We start from the raw sequence: 18,923 nt of genomic DNA, 5'->3' as shown, positions 1-18,923 counted from the left end.
ACAGATAATTGGGAATCAGGCCTGGGATCAGCTGCTTTGCTGTTCGTCCAGAAGCCCATAATGTGGACAGGTGATGATCTGATTTAATCCATGCTGACTGAGAAGTTTATTTTTCTAAACTTTGAGTGAAAGTGAGTGAAGCTTGCGATATTACCGCTATGCTTCAATTGTGACGGAAAAATAGTATGCATGCCGCCGGTGATTCATTGCTATGTAAATTAGCAATGAATCACCCTCAGGCACGAATCATACAACAATAATGGTACAATAATTTTACACATGATCCATAATAATGAAGATGTAACAGAATAGATAGATGCGTGGCAAAATTGCACATTGTCAATATTTTAGAGACACCTGAAAATTTCACAAATCATGTCTTCAGGGGAGCTCATTTGGGAGCCAAGCTCCCCCATAATTTGCACCCTGAATCTATATGCATTCTTATTCCATTAAGGCAAGTCGACTTCTACCCCCACCCCTCCTCCTCCTGCTCCACACCCACTTCTACAATTGTTATGATTAGTCCTATTATTGATATATTATTATTATTATTAATAATAATAATAATAATAATAATAATATTGCTATCCTTATTATTACTACTATTATTTATACTTATATTTGCATTATTACAACTATAACTATGACTTTACATCTCAATGTGGACCTGCCATAAATCATAATTTAAACTTACTTCTGTTTTTGACGCACACCTCTTAGGAGTACAACATGTTTCTGTAGTGCACACAACATAATGAGAACGATGTGGATTTACCCAACCTGATATCTATCTATCACACTGTCGCACCTAAAGAACACAGAATGGATATTAAACAACAAAAGAGTAGGTAATACACTATTGGCGGCATGATGGATGGGTTTAATGAAATTTGCTATGTCTATGTGACAACTAAAGTACCTTTAATATCTGCATAACATTAGTGGATGTAGACGTGCATTAATCTTCATATTTGTTTTGCCAATTTTCACTACAATTGGATGGAAGGTTGACTAGAGAAACTACACAAGTCAAATCTTGACACACATGCAAAAGACAGACTGGGACAGTCGGAAATACTAGATTAGATAGATTGGATCTTTAGTCCTAGTAGACTCATTACATTTATTGCTTTAGCTGACGCGCTTTTCCAAAGCGACCTACAATTGCTACATAGAGGTTGCGCGCCTCTGTAGCAACGATGGTTTAAGTGTCTTGCTCAGGGACATGTTGGTGGAAACCATGCTCCCCCACTTTACACACAACCATCATATCTGAAAAAATCATGATGGTATCTCAGAACCACTGTTTCTATTTTCTGTCCAAATTAGAGCTGAACAGCTGAGACAAGTGCTGCCATCAGACATCACTCTACGCCTCGTGAGCTAGTGTGAAACTGAAATTTGCAACCACAGCGATCCCTGCTGTGTCAACATGAACATTTATTGACTCCTGCAGGAAAATGTTGTTTTCAGTTGCCTGCCAAATAAATCCGCAAAGTCAGCTGCTTCAACGCCACAGTTAAGCAAATGGCTTTTCTAAAGCACTGTTAATTCCAAATCTGGTCATTATATCAAACATGTTTTCAGATTTACAGTGTGTGAGCTGGATTTGGTTTTAATTTTCAGCTTTCATGACTGAGTGAATGTAAAAGCAGGTTCATGTTGTAGAACAAATATTTTGAAATATCTGTGATGCTTTTGATTTTGTGCCAAATGTGCAGTTGTGAACTGCAAAAATAAATGATCTTTAGTTGAATTAAGCGTAAGTGACTTAATAATGTTAACAAAATTCAAGACAATTATTTGGGGTTTAAAAAATATTTACTTTTACTTTCCTCATTATATTAGAACATTTATTTACCTTCATCTAGGTTATTGGACCCACTTTCTATGACTAAAACTTGTACAGTCATCAGATCTGTTGTAAACAGGTACAGGGACACATTGCCAAAACAATGACACATCAAACATTAACAGTATAAACAGTCAAACACCAACACATCACCACTGAGTCCAAAAACTCTGGTGTCTGATTACAGCAGGCAGCCTCAGTTGTTGTAGATCTATAGAACTGGTCTATAGTTGTGGTTTTCATATAAGAGCCCAGATGATGTTTGTATTACCACTGCTACCATTGCAATTATTTTAAATCTCTGTGCAGAGCTGTTATTGTGAGACTGTGTGTTTTCTTTCCTCCCACTCTTATTTCTATCTGAGGCACATCTGTTCCTGGTAGATTACATGAATGTGGTCATAATTCTTTTTGCATATGACTTTAAGATGGTAAATCAAGTTTTTGTCAGCTTGATCATTTTCCAGCGTCTCAGGACATACATGTGACTCAATTGGGATTTTCTGGACGGTCATCTCCCTGTGGAAGAAAGCCAAATACAGTGTTGGGCAAGTTACTTCCAAAATGTAATACATTATAGACAACTAGTTACTGTGATTTGAGAGTGATACGTTATATTACAATAATACTGTCTGAACTGTTAAGCTTTACACAACTTTTGCGTCGTTTCTCAGTTAGGCTACATCCACTGTTATTTAATGGGCGCATTATTCAGATAGTAAGATGTGCCTGCATGGGTGGGTTCTAGTGATGTTCAGATCGCAGAAATATATCCGCGGATCGGGTGGCTCTTTGTCATCAAAATGAACACTCTGATTAACAGCCGCTGGGTCTGTTCAGAAATGGGCTGTGCGCATTTCCGCACAAGTACAGCAACGTCATCGATTATTTACATCTCACGACACTCCGACAGCATCGGTCAGGATGCACTGACAGCAGCCTCTCTAATCATGATCGTAATCGCTAAAGAAAACACATATAAGGCCTATAGGCCTACAATTATTTTTCTGCATGATCCATGATCTATATTTTCAATATCTTAGAGACCCTCCAACATTTAACAAATGATGTTTTCAGAATATTTTTTCTGCTGCCAAAATGTTTCTTGGTGTTGGTGAATTATTAAAAAAACAAACACTTTATATTGGGTTAAAATGCGCTGTGCGTTACTGAGATTGTAACATGTAACATCACTGACATTTTATTAGTAGTGCATTGTATTACTGCGTAACAGCATAAAGCAATGGGCTACATTAGCCTACTGTAATTGCGTTACATATTCATACACCTTAGTCACAACACTGGCCAAATATAAAAAGGGAGAGAGAGAAGGAGAGGCGGTCTTTGGAAGTAGACGTGTTGGTGTTGGTGTTTAGGCTAACTTTCTTTGTGGAGAGGGACTACACAGGCACTATGTCGCTCCCTCTGCTGCTGCTGCTGCTGGTGGTGGTCTGCAGCGCCCAGGCTTCTCATTATCGTGGAATAGTGATGACTTACTACCCAAAAAACACTAACGCAGATGGATCTATGACGGTACGCTCAGTTTTGTTTTAATTCATGTTTTCACAATATGACTACGATAACAGTATTTATAGGATATTGGCAAGACAGTAGTCCAAAAGTGACTGTCTTTATATATATTTTTTAAATTTAGGGGATATCAGGTTGTAACAGGTGTCAGTTGTAACATGTCCTATTTATCCAATCAGGAGAAGTTATCAATCACCAAATTCACTCTGTACATGTTTAGTTTAGACCTTATTCCACGTGGGATATATAGCATTGCCTGCTTTGTAGCAGGGGAGATTCTAGCATCAGACCTTTAGGGGTGGTCACCCCCAAATGAGAATGTATCACGCATGCAATGCCTTGCAAAAGTGTTCACTAATTGTTGGAGAGAATAAAGCCCCTTTTCCACTGCATAGTACCAGCTCAAGATTTTTTGCACTATTTAAATTAAATATTTGATGTTGAAATATTTGTGGGGTGGGTCTGGGAGTCTTCCCCCATATGATTTTTAGCATTAAACTCAGAATCTCCTGCATACTCAATTTACAGAGGAAATGTCTGCTTAAATATGAGGGAAAACTATATTGCATTGCATGTTTTCTTATTGTGCAAAATGACTTTTCTCAAAGCATTTTCATTTGTTAGTTAACATTTCTTGGTGCAAGCTATTTTTCAGAACATTTTTAACAAATGCTTTCAAAAAGTGATGGAGATGTGACAAAATGTCCCCAGCGTCCCCAGTGTAAATGACCCCTATGGGGTCAGTGGACCAGTAAGGGTCAGACAGCAGTGTGGAGCTGTGTGCTCGTTTTTATTCCCTCAGAGGAGGGAGGGTGTTAAAAGTGTACTAATTTAAGTGTTCAGTCTTTTTTTGTTTTTGTGTTTTCAGTTAAATCTTGTTACATGCTTAATTTCTCCTTTAAGGAAGTAGTTTTCTGTTGCTGATTGAGTTTAATTTGTTAATAAAAATCTTTAATTTGGTTGCACAGAATCTGTGGAGTATTAATTATTTGTATTAGTATAATATTCTAAAATTAAATTAAAACTAATTTCATAGCTAGGGAATGTAGCAAACATTTCAAATATGCCCAGTGTAAGTTAAAGTATACTGCTACAAACATGTCATGTGTACAGCCCGTCAGAGTGCTAAAATAGTTAAATATATTCAAAAACTACAATAAAGTCGCATAAAATAGAGCAGTGTGTGTGTGTGTGTGTGTGTGTGTGTGTGTGTGTGTGTGAGTTTGCACAAAAATTTAATCCCTCATCTTCAGTTCTGAGTATGCCTCTCCCTGGCTCAGCTTCCCCTGTGCTGGACTGATTGTACAGCTACATATGCATGAGAATAAATATGACTAACAATAATACATTTTCTAATTCTATCTCTACATATGATTGCCTAATCAGCCCTGCACACTGCCCCTGTACCTGTCACTGTATTTTTCTGGTTCCATTGTCCTTCTCCTCCTCCTCCTGCAGCTCCTCGTTTTTCTTCTCTCCCTCCTCATCAACATGACTGGGTCCATCATCACCCTGTCCCTCTGCATCACTCCACTGATAACAGCTAATATACAGACACACAAAGATTTCTCGCTTATAGAAGGATGTTGTTTTGGACATAGCAAACTGTTGTTTATATTGTGCACCTATTTCTTCTGCTGCTGGGAGCAACTTCCACCAAGGAAGCTGTTGTGTAATTTTTAATCTTGCCTATGTCTTACCTATGTTCATTTTAATTTTTTTATGCTATTCTTTTCCATCATAAGAGGGATTATAGGTTGTTTAATAATCATTAGTAGGATGACAGTCTGATTACTGGTTCGATTAATGTTTTACTGTTTTTAAGTTTCAAGTACGCAATATTATTCTGTGTGAACTTATAACCTTTCAATGTCTCTACATGTGAAGTGAAGCTGATGAAGCCATGTCAAGTTGTGAACATGCAAAAACCTAGCTAACGTACGGCAGGTACTGTTTGTTTAGAGTGCAGATAGGATGAGGTAATTTGGAGGTTTGTTTAACACCACATAATGTGATGTAATGTTTGCTCAGCACCTAGGTAATATGGCATAGTGTTTGCTTAAGGATCTGATAACATACAAAGTAGTAGTAAGGATGAGCCATCGAGTAGACACCTGCTGCAGGTCACGTGGCCACTGAATAAGATCATGACATGCACATCGTAGTTGACACCAAGTCTAAAAATACAACACTTTATACTTATGCTTGGGTCTTTCTGTCCTTAATTGGAATAAATACTCTTTTGCACCGACTCTTGACCGTCCCCAGAGAAGTTCATCGCTACAAAGTTATTTACTATTGAGGCAAACTAATACTTTTTAACTGAGTTTTATAAGGTGGTGAGGGTAGGGACTGGGCCTTCAGCTGGCCTTATCTCCGATGACACGGTCGGTTAATTTGGTGCATTTAGCTGCCTCTTGTGCCGACATCTTTTTCTTCTTAATTCTTATTTTTTCGGCACCACACATTTCTTTTTCCTCTTTCTTTCATTTCACCTTATTTACCATCTTAGTTGTCCTTATCACACAACCCTCGGCTGAGTTCAGGAGTTCAAAACGTGATGCAAACTGGTGCAAAATTTTTTGGATTAAACTCGTCTGATCGGCGCCATTGAGCCAATCAGAATTCAGCAAAAACGAGGATCAGTCCAAGTTGGGAAGGGACGCTCATTCCCCCCCCCCCAATAGTGAAAGTATTAGTTTGACCCAGACTGACAGACACTCAAACAGGATTCGGCTGCAGCTGACCAGTCCGCCAGCGTGGTCGCGGATCATTCTGTAAAACATTAGAGACTGAAAAATGTCAGCATTTAGGGATATTAAATCCGTTTAATATAAGAAAACTGTAGGCTAATTGCTTGTTCCTTCTCGTGTTTCTCCAAAATCTAACGTTAGAGGACAAAAAATTATTTTCAGAAAATAATAATAAATTATTGTATTATTTTTTTAGGGGTGTTTAGATAAAATTTTTATTACATAATGTTACCTTTCACCCCAGCGTGTGTTATAACTAACCCAGACTATAGGGGAAATTGTAACATTTTACTTTGAGACTAAACCATGCATTTTCTGTCTGTGTTGCAGAGATATAAGTTACACAATTTAATAGCAGAGACATGTAACTAGTTCGAATCACATTTTGAATGCATTGGCTTGAAAGAGCTCTGAGATCCAGACAGAAATGTCAAACATTTTACAACCATCCCCAGTCTCCCATACTGCACAATAAAGGAATCCATATTTTACCCCCTAAAAAAGATTAATTGAATTTTGGAAAATATTCTTACATGTGGTTCTTGTGGTCTGTGTATGAACCCTGACCCATGTGAAAATAATGGGGTTGGAATGTGCCTTTTTCCATCCTTGGCTACCACCATGCGGGATTGGTGGTGTTACAACTCTCCCCATGTTACAACCATACCTGGTCTCACTATATAGATTTTATCAAGTCTTGTGTGTCAGCAGGATCACAGACAAATGCAAATACATGTCATCAAAGAAACATCTTCTCCTAAATTACCATTTGGATCATGGATGTTGTCGTTAATGACAAAACACACATCTTCACTGTAATACTACAGGTGGACCTTCACTATAAGTTGAACTTCCACGCTTGCGCAGACATTACCTCATGGACCTGCTTCAGCGGTAATTGTGGAAATGTGAGTTCTGCAGTGTTAAACAAGGTCGATGAGGAGATCGGCACATTGGTGTGGTGTCAGACAGAGGGAATCATGACTCGCCAAGTTTCCATCAACACTCCTTTTCAGTTGTGGTAAGTGCACCATGACAATGCAAAACATTACATTATGTTATTTCACTGTCATTTTCAAATAGTTTCTGGATGATGAGAAAATCTAAATCTTCTTTTCCCAAAAGGTGGAGGAAGTCTTCAGATGTTTTATTGTTGTAGTTGGTTGAGGTGGAGCCCATTTTGAACATTTTGAATCGGACAGCAGCAAATTATTATTTTCATTATGGATTAATCTGCTGCTTCTATTGATTGATTGTTTGGTTTGTACAAATTCAGAAAATAATGAGAAAAGCTGTCACAATTACCTAAAGCACAAAGCTGGTTTTATTCAACCAATAATCCAAACCTCAATATTATTAAAAATAAATGTAAATTATTAAAATATTTCAAAAGTAAAGCGGTAACTCCTGACATTTGTGAAGAAGGAAACATCAAGTGTTTTACATGAATAGTTAAAATAGGCGCGCACTTGTACACTGTTAGATAGGTTATAGTTATAGTTATAAGTATACATTTACTTTTTTATCCACTAGTAAGCTGTCAGAAAAATGTAGTGGAGTAAAGTAGAATATATTTCTCTGAGATGTAGTGGAATAGAAGTACAAAGTGGCATGAAAACAAAAGACTTGAAAGTACAAGTACCTCAAATATGTAATTCAAGTACAGTACTTGAGTAAATGTACTTACACCACTTTAAGAGTTAATATCTTGTAAGTCAGCTCTGCACACCTATAATACATATGAACACGCAGGTTCTCAGCAGAACAGTAAAAACTGCCTTTCCTACTGAAGGTCAGATGGTGGTGCCTGGATAGATTACATCAAAAATGGCATCATAGCATGGAGAGCTTTGACTCTGGTGGAGCTGAGGAACCGGTCAGACACCAACCAGGCCAACAGATCACCCCAGACCACCATACTGCCTGTTTTGAGGTAAGCCTCCTCACTGTTTTGTTAGTAAAAAATACAACTTAAGTATATAAACAATTTAGGCATCACATTTTGCAATCTGTCATTAGTAGCTTCAGTAACATACGTTAATAAACCTTACATAGTACTTGTTTTAAGCAACAAGGTCAGATGAAAGGCCTTTGAATTTCATATAGAAATGTCAGCAGGATCACATGTCTTAAAGTTGCGTCTTCTCCTAAATTACCTTTTGGATCATTGATGTTGTCATTAATGCCATAACATGTCTTAGCTGTAATACTACAGGTGAACACTTCCACTCTTGCTTTGATTCGTGTTATGATCACTTGTAACCCAGTGGTAGGGGGGCTCACAATCACTGGGCAAGGGACAAGTTCATCCCACATGCAGGATGAGCTCTAAGCCAGACCATCAGAACAAAACAAAACAAGGAAAAGAAAACCACCAAGACAGTGACTCACTACCTGCAACCCAAACTAAACAAAACACAACTATATGCAGTTGTTGTATTCATATTATTTTGTACATATGTAACATTATGTATAAAAGATAATAGAAAATATGTTCAAATCCCACCAACTGCGCAGCTGGTCCCTACCTGGGCCCTACTTGGATATATAAAACCTCTTAAACCCTGCAGGGCAGCCCGCTTTTGCTGCTTCTAAGCTCCTCAGATCGTTAATACAATTATAAATTAATGTTTGAACGTATGATTAATCTGTCAGGATGGACATGCTACACATCGTTAGATTGGTTAGATTCTCCACAATACAATAGTTTAGTTTATTTAACTGAAATAACAAACCCCAAAGTCTAATTCAAATAGATTTACTGGTGTAACCGGCATGGTACAAGAGATGAAAAGAAAATGAAAAGTGCCGACTCACGTTACCTTTGAAGTGCTTGCCGAACGTGTCCGTTCCTTGATTATTTATATTCCTTTAGTCTGTAAGGGTCCACCAATCAAAATAATTAAAACAGCTTTTCAGAAAAATGAATTCAAGTTGTGAATCCTGTCATGTGAAGTCCAAACCTCTCTGTCTGCTAACTTCTGCCACACTTCTCTCATCCTGCACCCTGCTGTTATTTTCGTTAGGTTACTGCCTTCAAAATAAAAGCACATAAGCCGTCTGTCGGAGCTAGATCAAATGAATCACGTGTATTTGATATTATTGGATAATTTTTATAAGAAAGTAATATTCTGTTTTAAATGAATAAACTGTTTCATAGTAACCTATTTCAATTTGTGCAAGAGGAATTAAAGGCCTGTCCCAAATATAGGCAGGGTCAATTCAGTTATTTTAGCAAATAAAAGCCCGGGCTATTAATCAAAGTTTTATGGTATTTTCTTTTGCAGTATTGCTTTTGATAGCTGCGGGATATTCAGCGGTTTCAGAGTGTGTAGACATTGGCTGTGTTCAAAGTGGTTTAAACAGCTGTCTCAGAAGGTGTCTAACAGGACAGCAAGGCATCGAGTACTGTTCCATGATGCCTTCAAACGGCCCCCATAACAGCCAGTTTTGAAGGCAGCATCGATGGTGTCGATTGATGCTGCCTACCCATAAAGCAGCGCGGCTGCGGCAGCTTATGACAACTGGTAAAGATAGTGGACAAACAAGCCGAATTCGTATAAATATATGTTTTAAAAAGTTTTCAGTGGTTTTCTCGCTTCAATATTTAAAAAAATTAGCGAGAACTAAACACTGAATTATGATATTAGTCCATGACTATAACCAACCAAGTTTGTTAAGTATGATTTCTGAGGCATCTCTAAGCCATTTGCCTTTTCAAAAGCTAGTTAAGTGATGCTAAGGCTAGCGTCTCTTCTGACAACCGCTAGGTAACCACTGTCTAGTGTTAGCTTGTTAGCTATTTGCTTGAATGTTTCATTTGGGACGTTTTATAGACGCTATCATCTGACGCGTTGCCAAGGTGATGCGCCTGGCCCGAAGACAACGTTCCGTTTGTTTATTACTGGGTTTGTGTTTACTGGCTAATGTTGAGTGATATCCAGTACAGTGTTTCCCATTAATTCATTTATTTGTGGCGCCCCACCACATTATCAGCGCTGACCGTCACATAATGATTTCCGTTTTTTTTTTGTTTTTTTTTACTATTTAATGGGAAAACTTGTATTTGATTGCAGAGCTGCACGCAGAGCATATTTGCTCAGCACCTCCTCTCACTCGCTCACTATCTCTCTCTCTCCCGCAAACACATTGACAGCAGACCAGTCAATGTTGGAGACCCCCCCCAGTGGGAATCACTGCGGTAAATCAGACAGGTCGGTAGAAAAACAGTCTTGTCTCAAAATTGTGTTGGGTCTGGTAGTCTGCGATGGACTGGCGACCTGTCCAGGGTGTACCCCGCCTTTCGCCCGATGTCAGCTGGGATTGGCTCCAGCCCCCCGCGACCCTGTACGTAGGATAAGCGGTTGACGATGGATGGATGGATGAATGGATGGCTCTGGTAGTGTGACCATATCACATTTCAGTTTGGCCAAGTAACGTTTCTTTTCTTCGACTGGCAGCTAAGGTGATTTACTTGTTATGAATTGCTTGCGGAAGTCTGGCAGAAGTTAAGTACCATTTGTTTATGTTGTTACCGTTGAAAGCGTCTATAGTAATAAATGTCAAAAGTTATTTGTTTTCTCACTTTTTGAGCTCCTTCAACTAGATTTCTTTTCCTTTCTCTTTCTTTTTAATTTTTTTCTCTCTCTTTCTCTACTGTGGCGTATTGTGGTCACTCCTTTTACATTTTCCTCATAAAATGTCGATATTCGTCCAACTTTTTGACAAAAAACAGGCGTTTTGTTTAGGAGCAAGCCATAAACATTCTTAACAACTGAACTTCAGGAGTTCTGTTCACTATCTGGCTGCCTCGCTGCCTCGATACCATAATAGACAGCTGCCTCAGAAGGAATCACTTTCAAGTGAAGGAAGCTCTGTTTACATTAGTTTCGAACAGCCTTCTAGGGCAGCACTTACAGCAACGTGTGACGTCAGCACGCCGTCTTGCGTCTCTTCTGGGTGTCAGAAGACACGCTAGCCTTAGCATCAGCTAACTAGTTATTGAAAAGCCAAACAGACACCTCAGAAATTAACTTATAAACTTATAAACTTATAAAAGCCACGCTGCTTTATGGGTCATAGTCAGCATCATGTCACCATCAATGCTGCCTTCAAAACTGGCCTAATGGGGCAGCTTGAAGGCATCTCAGGAGACAAGAAGAGATTGTTCGAGCTGTTTCGAACAGCCCTCGATGCCTCGCTGTCCTGTTAGACACCTTCTGAGACAGCAGTTCAGCCCGTTTTCGAACACAGTCTCTCTCTCCCTCTCTCTCTCTCAGAGTTCCTTCAAACTGTCAGAGAGATTTCAACCTGTTGGTGTTTGACCCTGATGGAGATGAAGTTAAATGCAGATATGGAAACACAACACTGTCAGAGTGTTACGACTGCACACCGCCATCTGTTCTCAACCTCTCAACAGTGAGTTAACAAAGTCCACAGTAAAGTTTATTTAAATTATTTTTTACAAACAGACTCCTTACAAAAGTTTGTGACAAAAAGGAAGACCACACATAGTTTGTATAATGTTATATATGTTTTTATATATAATTATAATTCAAAAAATGCACTACAGGAACTGTATGAGGTCATCAGCAATCACATGACAAAACAACCTGATGGTGTTTTTAGCGCTGCTGGTGATTTTAATCAAACAGATCTCAGAACTGTTTTACCTAACTTCCACCAGCATGTCTACATCCCCACCAGAGGACCAAACGTGCTGGACCACATCTACGCCAATATTCCTGGCAGCTACAAAGCCCTCCCCCGTCCCCATTTTGGTCTATCAGAACATGTTTCTTTGCTTCTTCAGCCCATTAACACCCAGCTGATTAAAAGGGTCAAAGCAACAATTAAAACAGTTAAAGTGTGGACAGATGAGGCTACAGCAGCTCTACAGGACTGTTTCGGGAGCACGGATTGGAGTGTGTTCAGAGAGGCCACAACCCAGGAGAGACACATCAACCTTGAGGAATATACATCGTCAATGACATCATACATCAGCAAATGTGTCGATGATGTGGTGATCAACGGATCAATGTGGTGAATGAATAATAAAAACCTTTATATGTTTATGTATATGCTGACATTTTCAATAACAATTTATATATTTTTTTAAAAAGTGGTGATCAGGGGCGTAGCATAAAATTCTGGGCCCTACATACGAGCAGTCTCTGTGGGCCCCCTTCCTCTCTTGGTCCCTGTCTCTCACGCATCTTTTGAGAAAATGTTGACAAATAATTGAGCTAACAACTGTACAAATTAAACTGTGGTGGAGATTAGGGTAGTCACTAATGAGCCGTTCTTACCACCGAGAAGGGGTGGGGATATATGGGCTCAGATTAGGGTCGTGATGATACACGAAACGTGATGATGCATGAGAACAAGACAAGAAATTTTTTAACACTATTTTGCAGAAATATGAAATGCTGGAATAAATAAGCAGTCTGGGGGTCCTCCCCAAGAAAATTGGAGCAATAAAAACTTTTAAGAATTGAAATTTATTTATATAACGGGAAACAAAACAAATATTCAAAAATATACATAGATAATGTAGTAATCAGCTTGTTTTAGCTTAAGTTACTTTTTTTGGACAATGGACATTAGTCTCTTTTATATCTAAATTACAATATTGTGCAAATAAACCTTTCTCGAAGCATTTTATTTGTTAGTTAACATTTCTTAGTGCAAGCTATTTTAAACAAATGCTTTCTCCATGTGTCTGCAGCACGTGGCTTTCTTTCATTTGTTTTTGGGTACCCTGATTTCCCTTTTATTTGGGATAGACATGACTGTCACATGACTGCTTGATGAGACTGTTTACAGATGAATCCTAGTGCAGGGTGGACTAAACACTCCGACACCACTGGTGGTGATTACTAAGACAACAAAATAATTTTCTAATCAGAAGGTGTGGATGAATTGAGAAGTGAGCGCTCCATCCAGGGCCAAAAAAGCTGCTTCAGGTGATTAAGAAGCTTACAGCACCACCAGAGCGAGACTGAAAGCTGGCATCAAGGAGGCAAAGGCAGAGACATCAGCAGAGACTGGAGGGAGACCTCAACACCAACAGCACCAAAGATATGTGGCAGGCCATCAAAAACATCACAGGCTACAAAAGTAGGAGCTTCCCCATCATGTGTGAGACCACATTACATTTATTCATTTAGCTGATGCTTTTATCCACAAATCCACAAACTTGCTGTTTGTGGATTTCATCTCAGCATTCAACACAATCTCCCCCATGAAACTGATCAGCAATCTCAGCAGTGTGGGTCTAAATACAACACTCTGCAACTGGATATTGGGCTGTGTGCTCAGCCCCCTCCTGTTCACGCTGTACACCCACGACTGCATACCCCAACATGGAGAGAAATCTCTTGTGAAGTTTGTGGACGACACCACCATCATCGGACAGATTTCAAACAACGATGACACTTAATATCTGGAGGAAATCAACAATCTGTGGTGGTGATGGTGCTTAGAGAACAAGTTACTGCTCAACGTCAGCAAAACCAAGGAGCTGAATGTTGATTTTAGGAAAAAGGAAATAAAGACATACATTCCTGTCTGCATCAGTGGAGCTGAGGTGGAGCAGGTGAACAGTTTCAGGTTCCTGGGAATCAGCATCACAGAGAACTTGGTCATCTCACATCTCCACGCTGGTAAAGAAAGCTCAAATACTGTGGAGCAGCTTTTTCCCCCAAGCTATCAGACTTCCATTGAATAGTTTATTTCTCTTAACCATTTTTATAATTACCTTTGTGTTACTGTATTGTCTGCTACGTAGAAGATGGGAGTTAAATAAAACTCACTTTCACTTTACAACATGTTGTATTGTGACAACATCTACCTTGTACAAATCTGTATATACACACACACACACAGCCTTTAAAATGCACAGCCTTGTATTTCATTGTCTGACAAAAAAAAATACTTATTTTGACCTCTTGTCCCTTTTTGTCCTCTTGCAGTCCTGTACTTTGTCATTCAGCCCCACCAATAGCAGTAATGAAGGTCTGTACGCTGTACAGCTGGTGATGGAGGACTTTCCCACTCAGAATATTACACTGACTCAAACTGATAGGATGCAGACGAATATAACTTCCAGCAACGCTATAAGCAAAATACCTGTCCAGTTTGTTTTAAGTGGTAAGACCTTGTTTCGTCAGCGTGTCACTTTTTAGTTGCCCTGAATGTTGATTTTAAGTAAACGAATCAGTTTTTGTAACGTGTATATTATCAAAGTTATATGGCAGCAAAATGCACAGTGTACAGTATTATATTCACATTGCAATGACATTTTTCTTGTTTAATATGCTTATGTTTAGGAGGTATCTATGTTTCACATATCAGCTTTGCATCCTAACATTTTCTAACAGGCACTAAACTCAACACTGATGGAAATGTCATTAGTTTTGAGGAATTTTATCATAAACAAAAAGATGTAGTAAATTAGAGTGATGGGGGAACAAACTCAGAAAACTTCAGTGTGGCTGAAATGTTTGCTTTTCATATTGTCTATTGTCCAGTGGACGCTGCGGTGCCGTCCTGCACAGAGGAACTCTATCTGCCCAAGTTTCTACCTCCAACCCCAGACAACAGAGCTCTGCTGTGCGCCCCTGTTGATCAGACCCTGGAAATCATTATCAATGCAACAGCAAATATCTCCATGTAAGTCAAATATATTTATAAATTGAGAAGAAGTTTGATCTTAAAATACCACAGGTTAATGATGCCCTGCAGAACATTCTCAGGTTATATAAGAAAAACTTATCCACATTAAGACATCAGTCACACGCCTGGTTTTCATTTGCCATGGTTTTCAAGTGGCCAAAGAATCTTAGAGAACCAACTGTATAGTGCCATTAGGATATACAGTCTACGCCTATACAGTAGGCGTAAACATAAACAACAGTATGCATTCAAAGCCAAAAGAAAACATGTACAGTACATTGTGCAAAGGCACAAGCAGACTGCACCATGTTTTTTCAGTTTCACAGGATTTGAGTTTTAAAGGCTAATACTGGTTTGTTGACTTTAATGCAACTAAAAAAAAGAGAAAGTAATCAGCAGCCCATGTGACTCATCAAAAATCAGCCAGCAGCTGCCATGAAACAACATTAAAAAGAAAGATGAGTCAGCTGACGGGTTAGAGCAAATTCTCCAGCAGTAGAATTTCAATCTGACAGGTTTGCTACATTTGGGGTTAGGTAGGTTTTGAAAATGCTTATTCAACTTGCCAAGTCTTTTCTTCTGTTTGTTAAAGGATTTCTGAGCTGCTGTTCAGCGGGCCGTACAATATAAACAAGACTACATTGGGAGCTGGACAGTACATCCTGAGTTGGATGCCGTCTGAAATACAAACTGGAGAAAGCCACCCCATCTGTTTTGTTGTCCAGGCTGTTTTCAAGTCAGTCACTTTTGTAATCAGGGAATATAATCAGTTGGTGGAGTAACATCATTTGCTTTAATTTTTACTTTTTCCTTAAAAATTTATTCTTAACAATACTTCTTTGTAGTCTCAGATATCTGATCTTTAGGAATGAGTTGAAAATCAAACGTGCGCATGTTTACCAAAATGTCAAACTATTTCTATAAAACAAAGGAGGGCTCGTTGTAGTTCTGTCCTATCTACCGTAGCATCCCTAAGTAAAAAATACCTTGTTAAGAATTGCATGTATAGACAATTACATGTGCACGCTGTGAAAAAAATGTCCTTCTTGAGCAAGAAAGTCCTTCTGTCTTCAAATACTGTATATAAAAACATTTTGTGACATAATATTAATTTATTACTATTATACTACTATACTATTATTATTATTTGTTACAGTTCAGTCACGTATCAATCGCAGCTACGATGTGTGATTGTGAATGTTGTACACAGTGAGTACAACACATCTTTTTTTGATAATGTATAAATACGATTTTTGATTTCCTGGAAGTTCCTTTATAATCTCTGTTTTATATTCACTTCTGTTTACAGACTCATACCCGATCCCAAGTGAGTATGACAAATGGTGATGCTATCCACTTAAATTGTCTATTAATGGACTTTACATTCATAGCTAAATGGCAAGTGAAGGAGCTAAGTGAGAACAATGGCACTGACTTGAAAATGAAGACCTTGTCTACAGCTGTATTACTCAGTTTCAGCACCGTTCTGACCTACATTATAATGTTGAGTTACTGTGTTTCTAGTTTTCTTAGGTGTAAAGATGAAGGTTTCCGCTCTGTCTTCACTGTCTGAGGACTACATCATTAATAACATCATAGAGCTGGTCAGTATCTTCTTATGTTATTAGAAATCCTGTCAAATTATCAGATAACTGCACCTAACCCAGAGGGCAGGCAGATGCAGAAATAGACCACATTCAACATTAGAGAACTGCATTTCCATCCATCTGTTCATATTTGAATTTTCAAAACCTGAAAACCTGATATTTTCATTGTTCTTCTACAATGGTTTAATTGAGTCCAACTGGAGAATTAGCAGCACCAACTCCCAATCTTGATAAGCCAACTCTAAATATTTGCGCAACACTACCGGATGGACACATGCAGTAATTCTTATTTTGTTTTTGCAGATTATCTTGGAGATAGACAGTTGACTAGAAAAACTACAAAGCTCACCTCTTGACCCAAATGCAATGTACATACTGCGAGTGATTAGACTGCAATACCAATTTTGTGTGTTTTACTTAAATGGCAGTACAGCCTAAAATATGCCACACGTGTGAACAGGGATCTGAAAAACTATTCAGTCTTTCTTTCATATCGCATCAGCCTAAAATAGTCAAGTAACACAAGGAACAATTGCAGTTATAAATTTCACAACAAATTCAAGTCGTCCAGCCATAGGGTGAAACAGCCGCTGTCAGGTCGTGTAGTGTGTGACCCCCTGTGACCGATGTCACCAATTAAGTGTGAACTGGTCACTACTAAACAATTCGGCCTTTCTTTCAGGCCACATAAGAGTCAGATAACACACAGAGCAAGCGGTTAGGAATTCTTAAATATTTCATTAAGCTCTGAAATATAGCTTACTTTTACTCATTGAATTTCAGATGACCAAGAGACAGGCAACTTACTGACACTAATGTGAGAGATGATACTAAGATCAAGGTTGCAGTACACAGGCCAAGTCTGGTTTGAGAGCAGTGGTTGAGATGCGTAAAATGTAATGTAGGGGGGATCTGTTAGTCTGGACCTCAAGCGGTTCTTGTTCAAGTTCATAACAGAGAACGTCTGGTCACACGTGTAGCTGAACAAACTCAGCTTTTTATTTGCAAATATTTGCATTTCTGGGGAACCTGCCTTTAGGTCATCTCTAGTCAGAGATGTGATTGGGCCAGCCCAGTGTCAGTATTTAAAATGAACCAATGGACCGCTGTCCAAGCTTTATGGGCTGGTCATCGGCCCAACTTGTTGTTGTCCAAAATGAGTAAACAGGGCCTTAGAGCATTCATGTTCATTGAAATGTTTGAGGAAGTCAACACAGTGCGTATCTGTCATCCATTCAGAGGGATTTGCCAGGTTGCCAGTTAATCAAGAAATGATTGAGGAAGTTTCCAGGAGGGAAAATACAATATGGAGGTAAACAATTCCCTGTGGCTGAGACAACACAGACCAGTGTGAAAACCCAAAAATCTGTATGACTTTGTCCACATTATCAAAGAAAGCATTAACATTATCTTGGTTGAAGCTACTTGATCTGGCAAGGCTATTTTCTCAGTGACAGCCTTGTGTCAAGTCTGTAAACCACTCTTTGCTGGCCTTTTCGTTTTCTGCCCATGTAGGCGAGAACTTCAGCTGGTGTGCCACAGCAAACTGTTAGGAAAATCTTGTGACTTAATTTGGTTATAGACCAAAATAAATGTCAGCTGACCTAATAATACACTCAACAAGCTGCTTCTCCAAATCAGGTTAAAAAAGATTCTGTGGTGCTGTCAAACCAACCACTGTTGCTGGCATGGCTGTCTATGGCCGACTTTCAGCTTCTTCTTGGTAATTTTTTGACAGTACCAAGTCAGATTATGGTAATTTATGTCAAAGTCCTTCGCTCCACTCCTGATTGATTTGTACTACAACTTCACCTGCCTGACTGCCTTTAATGTTATGTCAGGAGGTATGCTGCTCTGTCTTTCCTTGATCATTTCTAACCCTCTTCCTTCCTTTTTACATTTAGTAGGGCCCATTGCAATCCTCATCGCAATTACAAATAAATTACAGGCTCATTATGCTGTCTACTATGCTCGTCGACACAATACAGTTGGGCATAACACCACACTAAATTCATGACTGTATGAAGTAGTGTGAGTGTGTGTCTACACTCACACTCCACATGCCTAGTCTTCTGAGTCCAGGGATATGCCTGCTGCTGTAAACTACACTTTAGGTATACTATTCAATTTACAGTTTCATTTAATACTGATGCCGGAGCTAATTACACAATACCACATTTTTTTTTGAGCAAAGTCATTCAGACAACTTGCTCCAAACTGACATTTGTGCTAATGTTGGCTAAATCTCGAGGGTAGCTCAACATAGCCCTTCATCAAAAGTATCAAAAGACACATTGTCCCCTCTACTTCGGGCACCTCTAACTAAGCACTACTGTTTCTTTTTCTCGGCAGATTAGAGATCAACAGGTGATGCCATCAGACATCCCTCTACGCCTCAAAAGTATTGTGAAATCTACAACCACAGCGACCCCTGCTGTTTCAACTTGAACATTTATTGCAAAGTTTGTGTTTAGAGTTAAACAATAAATATTTTGAAATGTT

General features: G+C 38.9%; 1 protein-coding gene across 1 annotated transcript; it reads left to right on the top strand.

The window, feature by feature from the left end:
- The first annotated feature begins 3,175 nt into the window (after positions 1-3,175).
- LOC119913167 (integrin beta-like protein A) lies at positions 3,176-18,923 on the top strand. The gene is made up of 11 exons (XM_038732521.1): positions 3,176-3,388; positions 6,966-7,159; positions 7,931-8,071; positions 11,418-11,556; positions 14,112-14,289; positions 14,670-14,811; positions 15,407-15,550; positions 15,971-16,023; positions 16,124-16,141; positions 16,339-16,418; positions 18,774-18,923. The coding sequence occupies exons 1-11, from the start codon at positions 3,269-3,271 to the stop codon at positions 18,867-18,869; spliced, it is 1,305 nt and encodes a 434-aa protein (XP_038588449.1). The 5' UTR covers positions 3,176-3,268; the 3' UTR covers positions 18,870-18,923.

Source organism: Micropterus salmoides, unplaced genomic scaffold, assembly GCF_014851395.1.
Source record: "Micropterus salmoides isolate LMB-PRFRI ecotype aquatic unplaced genomic scaffold, ASM1485139v1 Ms_hic_scaffold_2, whole genome shotgun sequence".
NCBI classification, from domain to species: Eukaryota; Metazoa; Chordata; class Actinopteri; order Centrarchiformes; family Centrarchidae; genus Micropterus; species Micropterus salmoides.
The sequence above is the reverse complement of the archived record's forward strand: the minus strand, read 5'-3'. Positions and strand labels throughout refer to the sequence as shown.

Coding starts and splice junctions, on each gene's coding strand:
- LOC119913167 (XM_038732521.1), top strand. CDS start 3,269: ATGTCGCTCCCTCTGCTGCTGCTGCTGCTGGTGGTGGTCTGCAGCGCC. Junction 7,160..7,930: donor AACACTCCTTTTCAGTTGTG/GTAAGTGCACCA, acceptor TTCCTACTGAAG/GTCAGATGGTGGTGCCTGGA. Junction 14,812..15,406: donor GCAACAGCAAATATCTCCAT/GTAAGTCAAATA, acceptor TGTTTGTTAAAG/GATTTCTGAGCTGCTGTTCA.